Source organism: Camellia sinensis, chromosome 13, assembly GCF_055761805.1.
Source record: "Camellia sinensis isolate YWXY chromosome 13, ASM5576180v1, whole genome shotgun sequence".
Classification (NCBI taxonomy): domain Eukaryota; kingdom Viridiplantae; phylum Streptophyta; class Magnoliopsida; order Ericales; family Theaceae; genus Camellia; species Camellia sinensis.
Genome location: NC_138973.1, coordinates 18,083,175 through 18,096,012, shown reverse-complemented (window position 1 = coordinate 18,096,012; position 12,838 = coordinate 18,083,175). Strand labels below are relative to the sequence as shown.

General features: G+C 36.4%; 1 protein-coding gene across 5 annotated transcripts; it reads right to left on the bottom strand.

Moving 5' to 3' along the window:
* Positions 1–453: 453 nt before the first annotated feature.
* LOC114287437 (paramyosin-like protein) lies at positions 454–11,638 on the bottom strand. 5 transcript variants are annotated; one of them, XR_014348425.1, is made up of 10 exons: positions 9,911–9,962; positions 8,987–9,103; positions 8,554–8,667; positions 7,758–7,934; positions 6,098–6,177; positions 5,939–5,978; positions 5,715–5,822; positions 2,669–2,749; positions 1,453–1,606; positions 454–981 (listed from the first exon to the last, which is right to left on the bottom strand). XR_014348425.1 is itself a non-coding variant. In XM_028230769.2 (10 exons), the coding sequence occupies exons 1-10, from the start codon at positions 11,169–11,171 to the stop codon at positions 925–927; spliced, it is 900 nt and encodes a 299-aa protein (XP_028086570.2). In that variant the 5' UTR covers positions 11,172–11,638; the 3' UTR covers positions 454–924. The 5 variants fall into 5 exon arrangements, 4 of the variants coding, with proteins under 4 accessions (XP_028086570.2, XP_082757771.1, XP_028086571.1 ...); XM_028230769.2 differs by lacking the exon at positions 9,911–9,962 and adding an exon at positions 11,169–11,638 and having other exon boundaries at positions 1,453–1,575; XM_082901645.1 differs by having other exon boundaries at positions 1,453–1,575; positions 9,911–9,963.
* Positions 11,639–12,838: the final 1,200 nt, after the last annotated feature.

Genomic DNA, 12,838 nt, shown 5'->3' with positions numbered 1-12,838 from the left:
TGTTCACACTGTTAATGCAAGCATTCACACGTTAATGTGAATATTCACATTGCAAAACATGAATGTTCCCATCATCAAATTGCTAACCGTTCAAAAAATATTTGCAAGGATAAAAATGTCTATAAAATATTTTAAATATGAGAATTAAGATTAGATAAATCAAATATTCAAATATTAGGACTTATTGGAATACAAGAATATCTTATGGACTAATTGGAATAAGAACACTTGAAAAAGAATTTTCTAATAAATCTCCCTAAAATAAAATATTTAAAATAAAGAAAGAAAAAATATTTAAATAAAAATTATATATTTAAAATAAAAAATAAAATTTTCTTAATACAACTCAAAAGTCAAAAACTCAAAACTCAAAATACAACTCAAGAGTTTTTTCAAAACTCAAAACCCTTTTCAAAATTTAAAAATTCTTTTCAAAATTCATAATCAAACAAATTTTCTATTTTCAAAACCCAATTCATAATTTCACACTTAAATCACAACTCTACACAAATCATAATTTCAAAACTAAACTAAACGTAGCCTGAGATTTTCAGGTAATCAGATACAGCTTTCGAAAATCACATACGTGAGTGTCGAAGCGTCTGACACAGGTAGTTCAAAAATTTAAAAGAGTTCAAGCAACCTAGCCTACTAGAAAGTATATGCAAAGGCATCCCTCGGAGAGGGTCAAGTGTACAATGAAAATTATATCTGACAAGAAACTGAAAAAGGAACAAAATTTTAGAAAACAATGGACTCTACTGCTACCCATTTGTACAACGATTCAAATTTTGCAACTTATCTGTTGAACTTTGCAACCATTCAATGGTCTTGGCTTCAAACTTTTTGCAGCTTTCATTGATTTGAAAGCAAGAAATATGACAGCAATTCCATGTGAGTGATGCCTTTTGACACCTTTTCACATTACGGAAGTATCTCTGAAGATAGGCTCCGAAGTCTCTCGTTCTTCGTGCATTCCTCCTGCAAATTTGTGAGAAATTAGAATAGAGAGAACACAACTGATTTGCATGGATCCAAAATGTTAGGTCGTAACAAAAAATGTTACATATAAAGATGTAAGTAGTACCATTGTTGACAACAATGATCATGGCCATGATGACAATTAGGATGTATATGTATATATACATTCCCCTTATTGATAAAGTTATCTGTTAATTATTACACAGATTTTTATAGTGAAATTCGCTTTTTCATCAATTGAGACGGAGCCATTAATTGTTTTGCAGTTCAACTGTAAGAGGGACACTGAACTTTAGGAATAAATTCAGTAGTTAAAAACTGAAGGTTTAATATTGTGAATGAAGTCCTACTTTCTAGTAATTGTGGATCACCTCCTGAATCATCACAAAGAAATAGAAAACTCATGTTTAACTGAATCTGAGTAGTTGGTGCTCTCACTAAAGATTTTAAAATTGTGACAACCATGCTTACCTGGAAGGCCTTTAAGAGAGAATAGCATGATCTTTGTTCCACAATTGCTGCAGCATACCTTTGCTTGACAGCATCACGGACATTCCGTTCTGCTTCTAGTGTGAGTCGCACCTTTTCGAGCTTCTGTAAAACACACTGGAACAATAAACATCCCCTAAAAAATATAAAGTCATTTCAGACAAATATATCTACAACCAGTTGGTTCCTCTATTGACTGGTTTGAAATGATTTCCGATTTGGACTGTTCCATCAGTCCCCTATCATTAAAGGATTCCGATCTATCCACTAAATATTAACACAAATTTAAATATTGGGACCGAAATGACACAAATCTCATACTTTGGGGGACTAAAAATGTAATTAACCCAAGAATGAACTAGCTGCATGGTAATATTTAAATGAACTGTGGTGTTGAGGTCTTTCATCAGAAAATTCCCAGATGAAATTTTTTAGTGGAGTCCTGACCAGTCATGCAAATTCAACTTTCCATGGATAGGGAATTGATCTCCTAAGGCTCCTTTTAAGGTGGGATTTTTGGTGTGGACAATCATCCATGGAAAGATTTTAACCATTGATCTGTAGACGTCATATTATGGTAAATTGGTGTTGCACATGTAAGCAAATATTGGAAATTGGTTGACCACTACCTCATTCATTGCCTCGTGGCTAGTGAGCCTTGGTTTTTGATTTTTACCTTTTTTGGGAGAACTGGTTTTGGAACTAGTTATTAACTGACAGTTTTATGGACATTCAATTATTTAGGAATGGAGAGACTAAAAAGGTTCAATTTTCCACATCTCCTCACATACATTTCACAGGTACAAACTGGGACATTACAGGAAACAAGGCATATTAAAATTTGCAGGAAATATATACTGTTCAGTTTTTTGTAGGATATTTTGCAAGGACTAGGTTGGTTTCTTCATTTTGCATCTCCAACAGGAAGTGAAAACAACTTCAGACATAAAATCTATATTTTGAAGACCTTGGCCAGTTGTTCAGCAGTTCTTTTACTTACCCGTAAACCAATCACAGAAACGGAAAACTCTTTCACATGGGTGTGGGACCCACCTTATGTGAGAGGGTTGTGTCCAGTTTTGTGATCGGTTTCTGTATTCTACTTTTTCGATTTATCAAACAATTGGTAAAAATTCCATACTAGTTTTAAATAGATTTGTAGTTTATGTGGTTAACAAACAAGAAAACAAGTGTTTGCCTGTTGAGTTCCCTTCGAAATTCCTTCCATGGAATCAACAAGTTTCGTGCGACCAGCAGTGCTAGTAATAGCATCTTGAAACTGTGCAAAATACATGCAAAATTAGTCAGAAACGATGAGGGATGTCCGCCATTAGGTAAAAGATAAAAATTCTCCAGCATAAAGCAAGTTACAAAGTATATAATAGCATATTTTACACTCCAGTTCATTGTCTCAATGTTACAAAGAAGATTTTTGTACCATCAATAACCCCAAGCAAATATAATAGCTTACGTAATATCAATAATCCATACAAAAATAACTTAGTTCACTACCTGAAACTATAAAAGATAAGGAAAGAATATAGCACATGGGACTCGGGAGTACATATCATACCCCTATGGTCCAAGACTTGAATCCGTTTATTACGTGTGGAAACATAATTTACAAAAAACTATGAATTTTTTACTGAATTTTTTTGCTTGAAGATGATAATATTGGAAGCAAACCCACCTAATAATTGTATATAACCTAGGGCCAGAAGAAAACCATAATTTACACACACACACACACACACACAAAAAAAAAACTCTATGTTGTTTGTTAATACATATTTTAGCACAATTCCCACCTTAACTCTCAACAATTGTATGAAAGAAAAAGGCCAGAAAGAGTTTTTTCATGTTCTTTTCATACTAAAAATGAGCAAGACTTCAAACTAGTTTTCTCACATGCTTTTGATATTAAAAATTGAGCAAAATAACAAGCTAGTGGAGCATATAAACCACACCACACTACCAAAACTATAAATCATTCAACCTTTCCAACCTTTCACTTTAATTCAGTAGCATTCCAAATACTCCCCTTATCCCTCATGAATCTAGATTTCCATCGCAGGGGAAATATGGCAAAGCGACACAATAACAAGCATTTCGTATTGATATGCAAAATACATCAACGAGTAAGCCATGAAATTGCCTACCAAAAACAAATATAAAAAACTAGTCAAGAAAATTTAAATCCAAAAGGAAGAATGCATGTAAGGTCAATCAACAAAAGAAAGCAGACAAGGAAGTAAAATATGGCAATAATTAGCATTAGATATAGAGCACTACAAATATATGTCCGTGAAAAGATGGATTCGTGAATAAAAGGTAAACAATTGTAACTAAGAAGATCCAAATCTAAGATTCACACGTAAGGAGATTGTGGGTGAATGGGGTGATGCTCTCATCAGAAGAGGATATCTAAGATGGTATCGTGGGATTCTATCAACACCTTCTTAGGGATAACGGGGGAGGTATAGAGGCCGGTTTTGGATGAAGTAGCTTTTGACACTATTTTAGAAGCGGAAGTTTTGATGCTGGAGCGTCCTTTCTCAGAGGAGGAGGTTTTGGGGGCACTGAAAAGTATGCTTGGGGATAAAGCCCCTGGGCTTGATGGTTTTACTATGACTTTCTTTCAGCAGTGTTGGGGCGTGGTGAAGGCATAGGTGATGGCTATGTTTGAGCAGTTTCATCAGGCGGGGCACTTTGAGAAGATTCTTAATGCAACTTTTATAGCCTTGATTTCTAAGAAAGGAGGGGCGGAGGCTATTAGAGACTTTCAACCCATCAGTTTTCTAGAGAGTGTCAACAAGTTATTGGCTAAAGTTCTGGCTAATAGACTTCGGGGAGTTCTGGAGGGGGTGATATCTGAGTCTCAAAATGCTTTTGTGGGAGGTCGTCAGATTTTGGATACTATGCTTGTGGCTAATGAATGTGTGGATTTGTGGGTTTGGCAAGAGAAGGAGGGGATAATTTGCAAATTGGATATTGAGAAGGCCTATGACAATGTGAATTGAAATTTTCTGTTGTATGTGCTTCAGAGGATGGGCTTTGGGGAGAGGTGGAGGCGATGGGTTCAATTTTGCTTTCCACGGTGCGAATGTTGGTGTTGGTTAATAGGATGACGGCGGGCTTCTTTCCCATATGGAGAGGTTTGCGGCAGGGGGGGACCCATTGTCTCCATTATTGTTTATTTTGGTTATGGAGGCGTTTAGTCAGTTGTAATCCAGAACGGTCCAGGAGGGTTTGTTGTCAGGTTTTGAGGTAGGAATAGGATCCAATCCTCTGTTGGATTTGTGGGTTCGACAAGAGAAGGAGGGGATAATTTGCAAATTGGATATTGAGAAGGTCTATGATAATGTGAATTGGAATTTTATGTTATATGTGCTTCAGAGGATGGGCTTTGGAAAGAGGTGGAGGCAATGGGTTCAATTTTGCTTTCCACGGTGCGAATGTTTGTGTTGGTTAATAGGACGACGGCGGGCTTCTTTCCCATATGGAGAGGTTTGCGGCAGGGGGGACCCATTATCTCCATTATTGTTTATTTTGGTTATGGAGGTGTTTAGTCAGTTGTTATCCAGAACGGTCCAGAACGGTTTGTTGTCAAGTTTTGAGGTGGGAATAGGATCCAATCCTCTGTTGGTATCGCATCTCTTTTATGCTGATGATGCACTCATTTTTTGTGATGCGGATGCGGCTCAGATTGGTCATTTACGGTGTATGCTATTGTGCTTTGAGGTGGTGTTAGGGCTTCGTGTTAATTTAGCAAAGTCAGAATTGATTCCTGTGAGTGAGGTGGTGTGACTTCCAGAATTGGCAACTATTCTGGGTTGCAAAGTGGCTGTGTTACCAGTTTCTTATTTAGAACTTCCTTGGGGCTACCTTTAAGACGAAGGGGGTGTGGGATGGGGTGGTAGAAAGAATGCAGCGGCGTTTGGCTAGGTGGAAACTGCAATACTTATCTAAAGGGGGACAGATCACGTTGATTAAAAGTGTTCTGTCTAGTATTCCAACATATTTTATGTCATTGCATGTAATACCGTAGATTTTGTGAAGGATTTGATTAGTTAGTTTTGCTTGGCCCTTTGCGGGTTGTATTTTTGTGTTCCTTACATTGTCTTGATGCCTTTCTAATAAAGTTTGATTATTTATCCCAAAAAAAAAAAAAAAAAAAAAATCTAAGATTCACACGCACAAACTCAAGACCAAAAAATAAGGATGCTATTCTACTTAGCCTATACCTGTGAACTTATAGAGTTTAACAAAGAAGTCTCCTTTAGCATCAAGTCTTTTATCTCTAACATCGCATTAAAGGTGGCATACAATTCACGAGTTTGCCGAAGTTTTTCCTGCATATTTGCAGAGTGAATACATTTAGTTAAAGTTAGTTAAGCTTGGAGGCAATAAGAAATTCATAAAAGATAATCAAATGTCACAGAACTAACCAACCATAGTATTTCCATACCTGAATATGAACATAAAGTTCTGAAAAGCGGTGTTCATACCTGTTGAAAGAGATTTTAGTCAGAGATCAAATATATCCTAATGAAACATGTATGTAAAATTGCCTGTCTTCGAATAGTGCCACATCACATAATATGTTATGTGGGCGAGAGAGACATACTGAATTAGTTCTTCTTGCGATGGCACGTCATCAAGCTGCCGTTTGAGCAATACAATTTCCCTAAGCTTAACAGCAAGTTCCTACACCAAAAATTTCACTACTTTTTAGTTCATAAATAGAAAGGTGATAATTTTCCCATGCTTTAGGAAGAAGTTTTGTACTTCATACAATTGAATGTCATTAACGAAAGAAACTATGAACACATCGCTTGAATGTGTTTAGATCAACTTGTTTATTGCATATCTTGGACTCCAACTTAAAATCACCATTTTTTAATGGTAAGCAATATTTCATACTGTAGGTACATGTATTTGGATTTCCAATGTGGCGAGACATGTCATTGATGGTGGGTTGGCTGAAGATGCCCCCGTCACATCGTAAGGCATGACAAAAGTCTTGCCTTGGTGCATCACCCGGCTCCTTGCCTTGCATGGGTTTCCTTGCCTAGCTTGGGTCTCCTTGCCTTGTATCACATGCCTTCTAGGCCTCCATAAGAAGACAAGGGATAACGATAAAGACATGTGAGTATACGACTAAAGATACATACCCTCTACAGCTCTTGATATGATCCCTAAGGTCTGAGCACTGGTGTAGTTGGGACACAGGAAATGAGCCACCTGTACCTGACCATGAGAAGGTTGAGCTGGCCCCTGACACTTCTATAAAAGGAGGCATCCACCTCCACATCAGATGATATACATGACAACCATATTCAGCATCTCTCTGTGCACTAACAAGCCATAACAGAGCAAGGCATAACCCACTAAATATCAAAGATGGATGAACCAAATTCTAGAGTCATAGTGCAGTAAAAGAAGGTTAGCAGTCTCCTTTCCTTCATGCCATATAACACTAATCAATGAGGGTGTTCAAAAGGCTAAGAGGATCCACTGAAGATACATTATTACTTCGAAAGATTTATACCCTGCGGTGATGTAGAACAAAAACTTCTCACAGGATTCTAGGAGATTTTCCCACACGTGTGATAGTTTATAAAATCTCAACCTATGCATTCTCTTTTCTATGTAAAAGACTCCTAGACCATATACTTCATTTTTGGCAAGTACATTAATTTTGAACTCTTAAAATATATATATATATATATATATTACAATTCATATTATGACTCACAGGGTATACAGACATCAAGCAAAACTGGTAAGTTCTTTGAAATTCAAGTTCAAAAAGTAATGAATTCCTAAAAAATTCAAAAAATATGCAATAAAGTGGTATATAGTGGAAAAATGAAAAGTAGCACATGCATAGGTGTCAGGATATTGTTTGGTTGGCATTCCATGCACAACAAAACATTGTATGTAAAAAACTAACAGAGCAATCATCCAGTCAGAAATAGGGAATAAGGAAAGACCCCCTCCACTATGGAACAATTTCCAACATATCAATACCGACAAAAAGTTGCACACATCTTGTTAGAACAACAACAGAGGTATGATTGTGGTGGAATACAGAATGATGTAATTATCGACCAAGGCAATTTAAAGATGCTAACATGTAAAAGCAAAAGAATACTAGAGGGCAATGCACTAATATGGAATTGCATCCAGCCATATAATGAGAGATAGAAACCTAATGACAATAGCAAAGGACCTAACTGTGGTTTGTGTTTGATAAGTACTTGTAGATAGTGATGGAATCTTACCCTCTTTGCAGAATTCAGTCTCTCAAGACTATTGTACAAAGAATGATTGATACCATGAGAGAGGTTAGCGTCATCGTTGCCACAAATTATATTCTCCAGTTCATTAACCTCAGCTTGCAATTTAGAATATTTTGCATTGCAATTGGACTTGTGTTCAGATTCTTGCATCTCCAGAGCCTGAGGAGACCTTCAGCAATTGAGTTAGGAAACAGACGTAGTAAATAAAAAAGAAAACTCATCAATATTAAATAATGAAAGTCATTGCTGTTCATTTATTCCAATATAGAACATGCATATATGTTGAAGTATCAATGATGAGAAAGTGCTGATGTAAATAGAAACTTGTGAGAAAAAAAATTGGATGAACACTTAATTGCTATGTGGGTCTGCAATATGCTCAATTCACATATCAAGCTAATCTTTGCATCTAAAAGAGTCTTGTTTTCAGTATCCGAGGCTTTCTCTTCTGGATTTTTCACAATGCTCACTAATGCTTACGTAACAATTCAATCTTTACACAATGAAAAAAAATTCCCAACAGACATATTATCAGTCAAGTTGTGATGAATGACAACATCAGATGGTATTGTGACAAAATTGCATGTGTACATTCCTTCTCTTTTGCTTTCAATACATCAACAATACTATAAAGATTCACCAAAAGAATGTCAAAAGTGGGATTAGTTGGAAGTTAGGCATAATATTAACAAAAAAAATTGCCAATCACATGAGTTTTGATGCAAGCTTGAAGTTAATCATGAATGCATAGGAAGTTCTGAAAGTGGCATCCAGTTACCTTCAGTGACTGTGAGAGTGATAACAATCTCTGCACCACATCAGTAGTACCCTCCCTACTGATTCTCTCTTGTAGATGTTGCATCTTATTCAAACAATTAGCCTTTCTTTGATTCTGGAGAACAGAACAAGTGTCATAAAAGTGATTATAAACCAAACAATTAAGATATTTGGGATGATCTAAATAAGTATACTTTTTGACCTAAATAAGATGATTGTGGCCCAAATAGGATAATGTGCTAAAATAGCATGCCAAACACCCCCTAAATCAATTTTACATACAAAAAAGAGGCATTTAAGAAAAATGAACCATCTCCTGTCCTTCAATTTTCTTTTTCAACAGGATACCGCCGATTCATTTTCCAAATTTTGAAAATAACAATGAAAAATAAACCAGCCATACACTTGTATTACAATTCCAGAATAGGTCTTACCAATTGTTCTAGGTTGGTGTTCAGTGTATCTATTGAACTCCCTACATTCTTCAACTCCTCCTGAAGCTGCACAAAAGCATGCTCCTCCTCTTCAATGGAATTTTCCGTGCAAGTAACCTAAGCATTCCACACATAAAAGCCAGAATAGCATTAGAAACTAAACAATGATAATACAACATTTCACTTTCCAGAGAAACTAATGATGCCATTTTATTCACATGCTTCAATCTAATCCAGCATCAATTCAAAAATTTATTGATTGGTTATCAACTCAAACAACAATCAGAATTGAAACGCATGCAGAACCAAACTATACCAGACTAAATGGCTATGACTTTTGCTTTGATTAGTTTTAATGTTGGAAGTTTAATGCCAACTAGTACCACAGCATTCCTCAGACAAGAAAAAAAATTCTATTAAAAAAGCACTTAAATTAAGGGTTGGTTTGGGATGTTCTAAAAAAGTATACTTTTTGACTTATTGGCTTATATGGGTTGGGTTTGGGTTGGGTTTGATGTGATGTGCTAGAGAGGTGATGTGATTTAAATAAGATGATGTGACTTAAATAGGATAGTGACTTTTTGACTTTTTGTATTATTTAGTTTATGCCAAACCAACCCTAAGAATGGGAAAACATCTTCAAACACTACCTTTACAAGATACACTTCAAATGGGCACAATTATGACAATAAACAACCCAAAAAACCTCAAGAGTCGGTAAGCAAACAGACTTAAAAATTTGCCAATTGTTAAAACAGGTCAAGTTGTGCCAATAAAAATGCCTAAAATGGCACAGCATGAAGAAAAGGAATTCAAATGGAACCTTGGCAACTAAATTTCCCCAAAAATAAAAAATAAAAAATAAAACACCATCATAAGCATGAATGACTAAGAAAAATGGAAGCGAAGAATAGTGCATGCTACCATGTGTGCGAATATATATCTTGACATAATTGTATGTATTATTGATTGATTGTGTGTATTTCTGTCTATTACAAATGGTTCCTTATATAGATGTAGGTGTAGTGGATGGTGGTAGTGGTGTAGTGGGTTAGGTTTAGTGGAGTAGGTGAGGTGGTAGTGGTGTAATGGGTTAGGTTTAGTGGAGTAGGTGAGGTGGTAGTGGTGGTAGGTGATGGTAAATTCTAACATTTCTTATGTGAAAATTGATATAGTCAGTAATATGAAAGTAAGAGTTACATATATGGGATGCAAAAAATATTGAGCTCCTTCTTACAGATGCAACATTATATACTAAGAATCACAAACATTTCTAAGTAGGTGTTGTGTCCGTGCTAGACATTTGAGTCATCATTTCCAACAAATGCCAACCACATGTCCGAATGTGTCCTATAATAGATATATATTTTTTATATAATTTTTTTAAATTGGTCAAATTTGATCCATTGTTGGTTGAGCATCATGGGTTCAAACAATGGAAACAAACTCTCTACACACGAGGATACGACTGTGTACATCACACTAGCACCGTCATTAATCGTCTTAGCACTGGTCAAATTTTGGACACGTGGTGGGTGACACACATCTTCATCACTTGGACACATAAAAGACTAAATTTGAAGAAAACAACCTGGAATCCCATGAGGTGGTGTTTGGGACGTAAGATTTTGACTAAAATAGCCGACAAAAATATGTTAAAATAATTAATAAGACAGAATGTCACATTCTACCCATTAATCAATATTTTTTCCCTGATAACCCATCTATTCAACTTTTAAAAAAAAACCTCAAATCATCCCAATTAACAAGAAGCCAACTAAAATAACCATAAATTCATCGAAATCCATCATCATGAATAACCAACATAATCATACCCTTTATCCAAACCAATCTTCATACCAACACCTTCATTGATTTCCAATAATTGATTAATAGAATTGCACATGGTTCACATCAGTCAAGGTTGGTGTAAAACCTTCAACCGGACCAACCTCAGTCAGTTCACAAAAAATGCAATAAAAAAACGAATTTCTGCCATTTTGGGTCCAAAAAGATATCTAATTTGAAATACCCATCTCATGAAAAAGAATAAAATTCAAACTGAAGATCCTCAAATCAAAACAACAGACCAAAAGATAAAATTTCAACAAAGGAGATTGAAAATACTGCATCAGAGAAGCAATCCTTAGGTGTAAAATTTAGAGAGAGACTATAAAATTACCATCTTTAAGGAAGCCCCGGCGAGCAAAGAAAGTGGAATGATGGACCGAAGATCGAAACAAAGCCTCACTGATCGGGAAGATAGATCCGATTTCTTGTTCGATTGTTACAAACGGGGTTTTTTTTATATTATTTATTAGGGTAAATTACATTGACACCCCTCTATTCTTCTAAAATCACACTGACACCCCGTCATTTATCTACCTCCGGCCACCTTCCCCTATCAAAATAACCACCATTGATCACACAATCACCCTACCATAACCCACCACCATTGCTTACCTCACTGCCCAAGTCAATTCAACCATCACAAAATCGATCATAGAAATCATACATGATTTAGAAAGAAAATGATAGAAAAAGTGAAATCAACCACAAATCAATAGTGTGATAACCATCAACCCAATATTTAGGATTTAGCTGTTGATGATGAAGTCTAGATTGTTGTGAGGTAGCCACCATTGATTAGTCATTACAACAAGAAGCCACAACAAGCAGGGCCTTATATTTTTACATATCATTTAAAATAATTATTAAAAAAAGTTAAAACCATACAATTTATTATTATTGTTTTATATTTTAACTATTTACATAAGAAAAAAAATAGTACACAAAAATTTAGAGTAGTAAATTAATTGAACTTAGTATCATTTAAACATTATTGTTTTTGCATTTATAGTTGTTGTGCGGAGAGCAAATATTCAGGCAAGTCCGCACTCCTTTTTTCCAAACTCCTCCCTGTCCGATCGACCTGCGAGCACAACGGCGGTAAGCTACCTGGCGGTGTGTGGCCGGAAAACCCCTCCGACGATCAAGTCAGACACACACACAGGGATAGAGAGAAAGAGAGGACTAAGTTATATTTAGTGTGTTTTCTCACCAAATTGTGTCATCTCCAGGCATAGGGGGCGCAGACTCGTTTATATACCTTCTGCGCCCCAAATCTACTCACATTCTTCTCTCGACACGTGGTGCTGCTATCCCATCTGTCAGCACAAATCTTGCTGAACATCACCTAACCAAACTGTTAGCCCACTCTACTGGGAGCTCGGCAGTCGGGCTGAATCTCCTCGGCTATCAACGGCCGTACTGTGCAGCTGGCCAGAGCGCTTCGCTCGCCGTGCTCAATGAGGACCGAGCTCGTTTGCATCCCGACATAGCCGAGCTCGGGACAGTTCATGCTGGTTTGTCGTCGGCCTTCCTGTCGGGCTAACTCACGAACCGTGGAACAACAAAGCCATTCCTGGCGCTGGACACATGACTTGCTCGGCTTCTATAGCATGCAGCCAAGTAGCTCGGTCTAACTACGCCTTGCCTTAACCAAGCAAATCCTTTCAGCGCACGGGTCGTGCTACCTCGGCCCAATCTTGTTCGGCCCAAATCTGTCCGACCATTATCACGGCCCAATCCAGATCATAAATCTCCCTCTCAGTTGTAAAATTGAATCAAGATTCAAGAGCTCTTAGTTGAGATTATTCTTTTATACTTTCTAGGAAATATGATTAAATAAAATTATATTCCATAATTCAATAAGTGGGTTGTTTTTTTGATTTTTTAACTTTTTGTTTGGGGATAAAAAGCTTAGTTTGGGAAATGTTTTTTTTTTTACTTTTTTGGCTTTTTGGCTTTTTGGCGAGGTGTTCACATGTTAAATGACCAAACTGCCCTTAG

Coding starts and splice junctions, on each gene's coding strand:
- LOC114287437 (XM_082901645.1), bottom strand. CDS start 9,937: ATGTCAAGATATATATTCGCACACATG. Junction 9,104..9,910: donor GATATATATTCGCACACATG/GTAGCATGCACT, acceptor TGGAATGCTTAG/GTTACTTGCACGGAAAATTC. Junction 5,979..6,097: donor TCGCAAGAAGAACTAATTCA/GTATGTCTCTCT, acceptor CTCTTTCAACAG/GTATGAACACCGCTTTTCAG.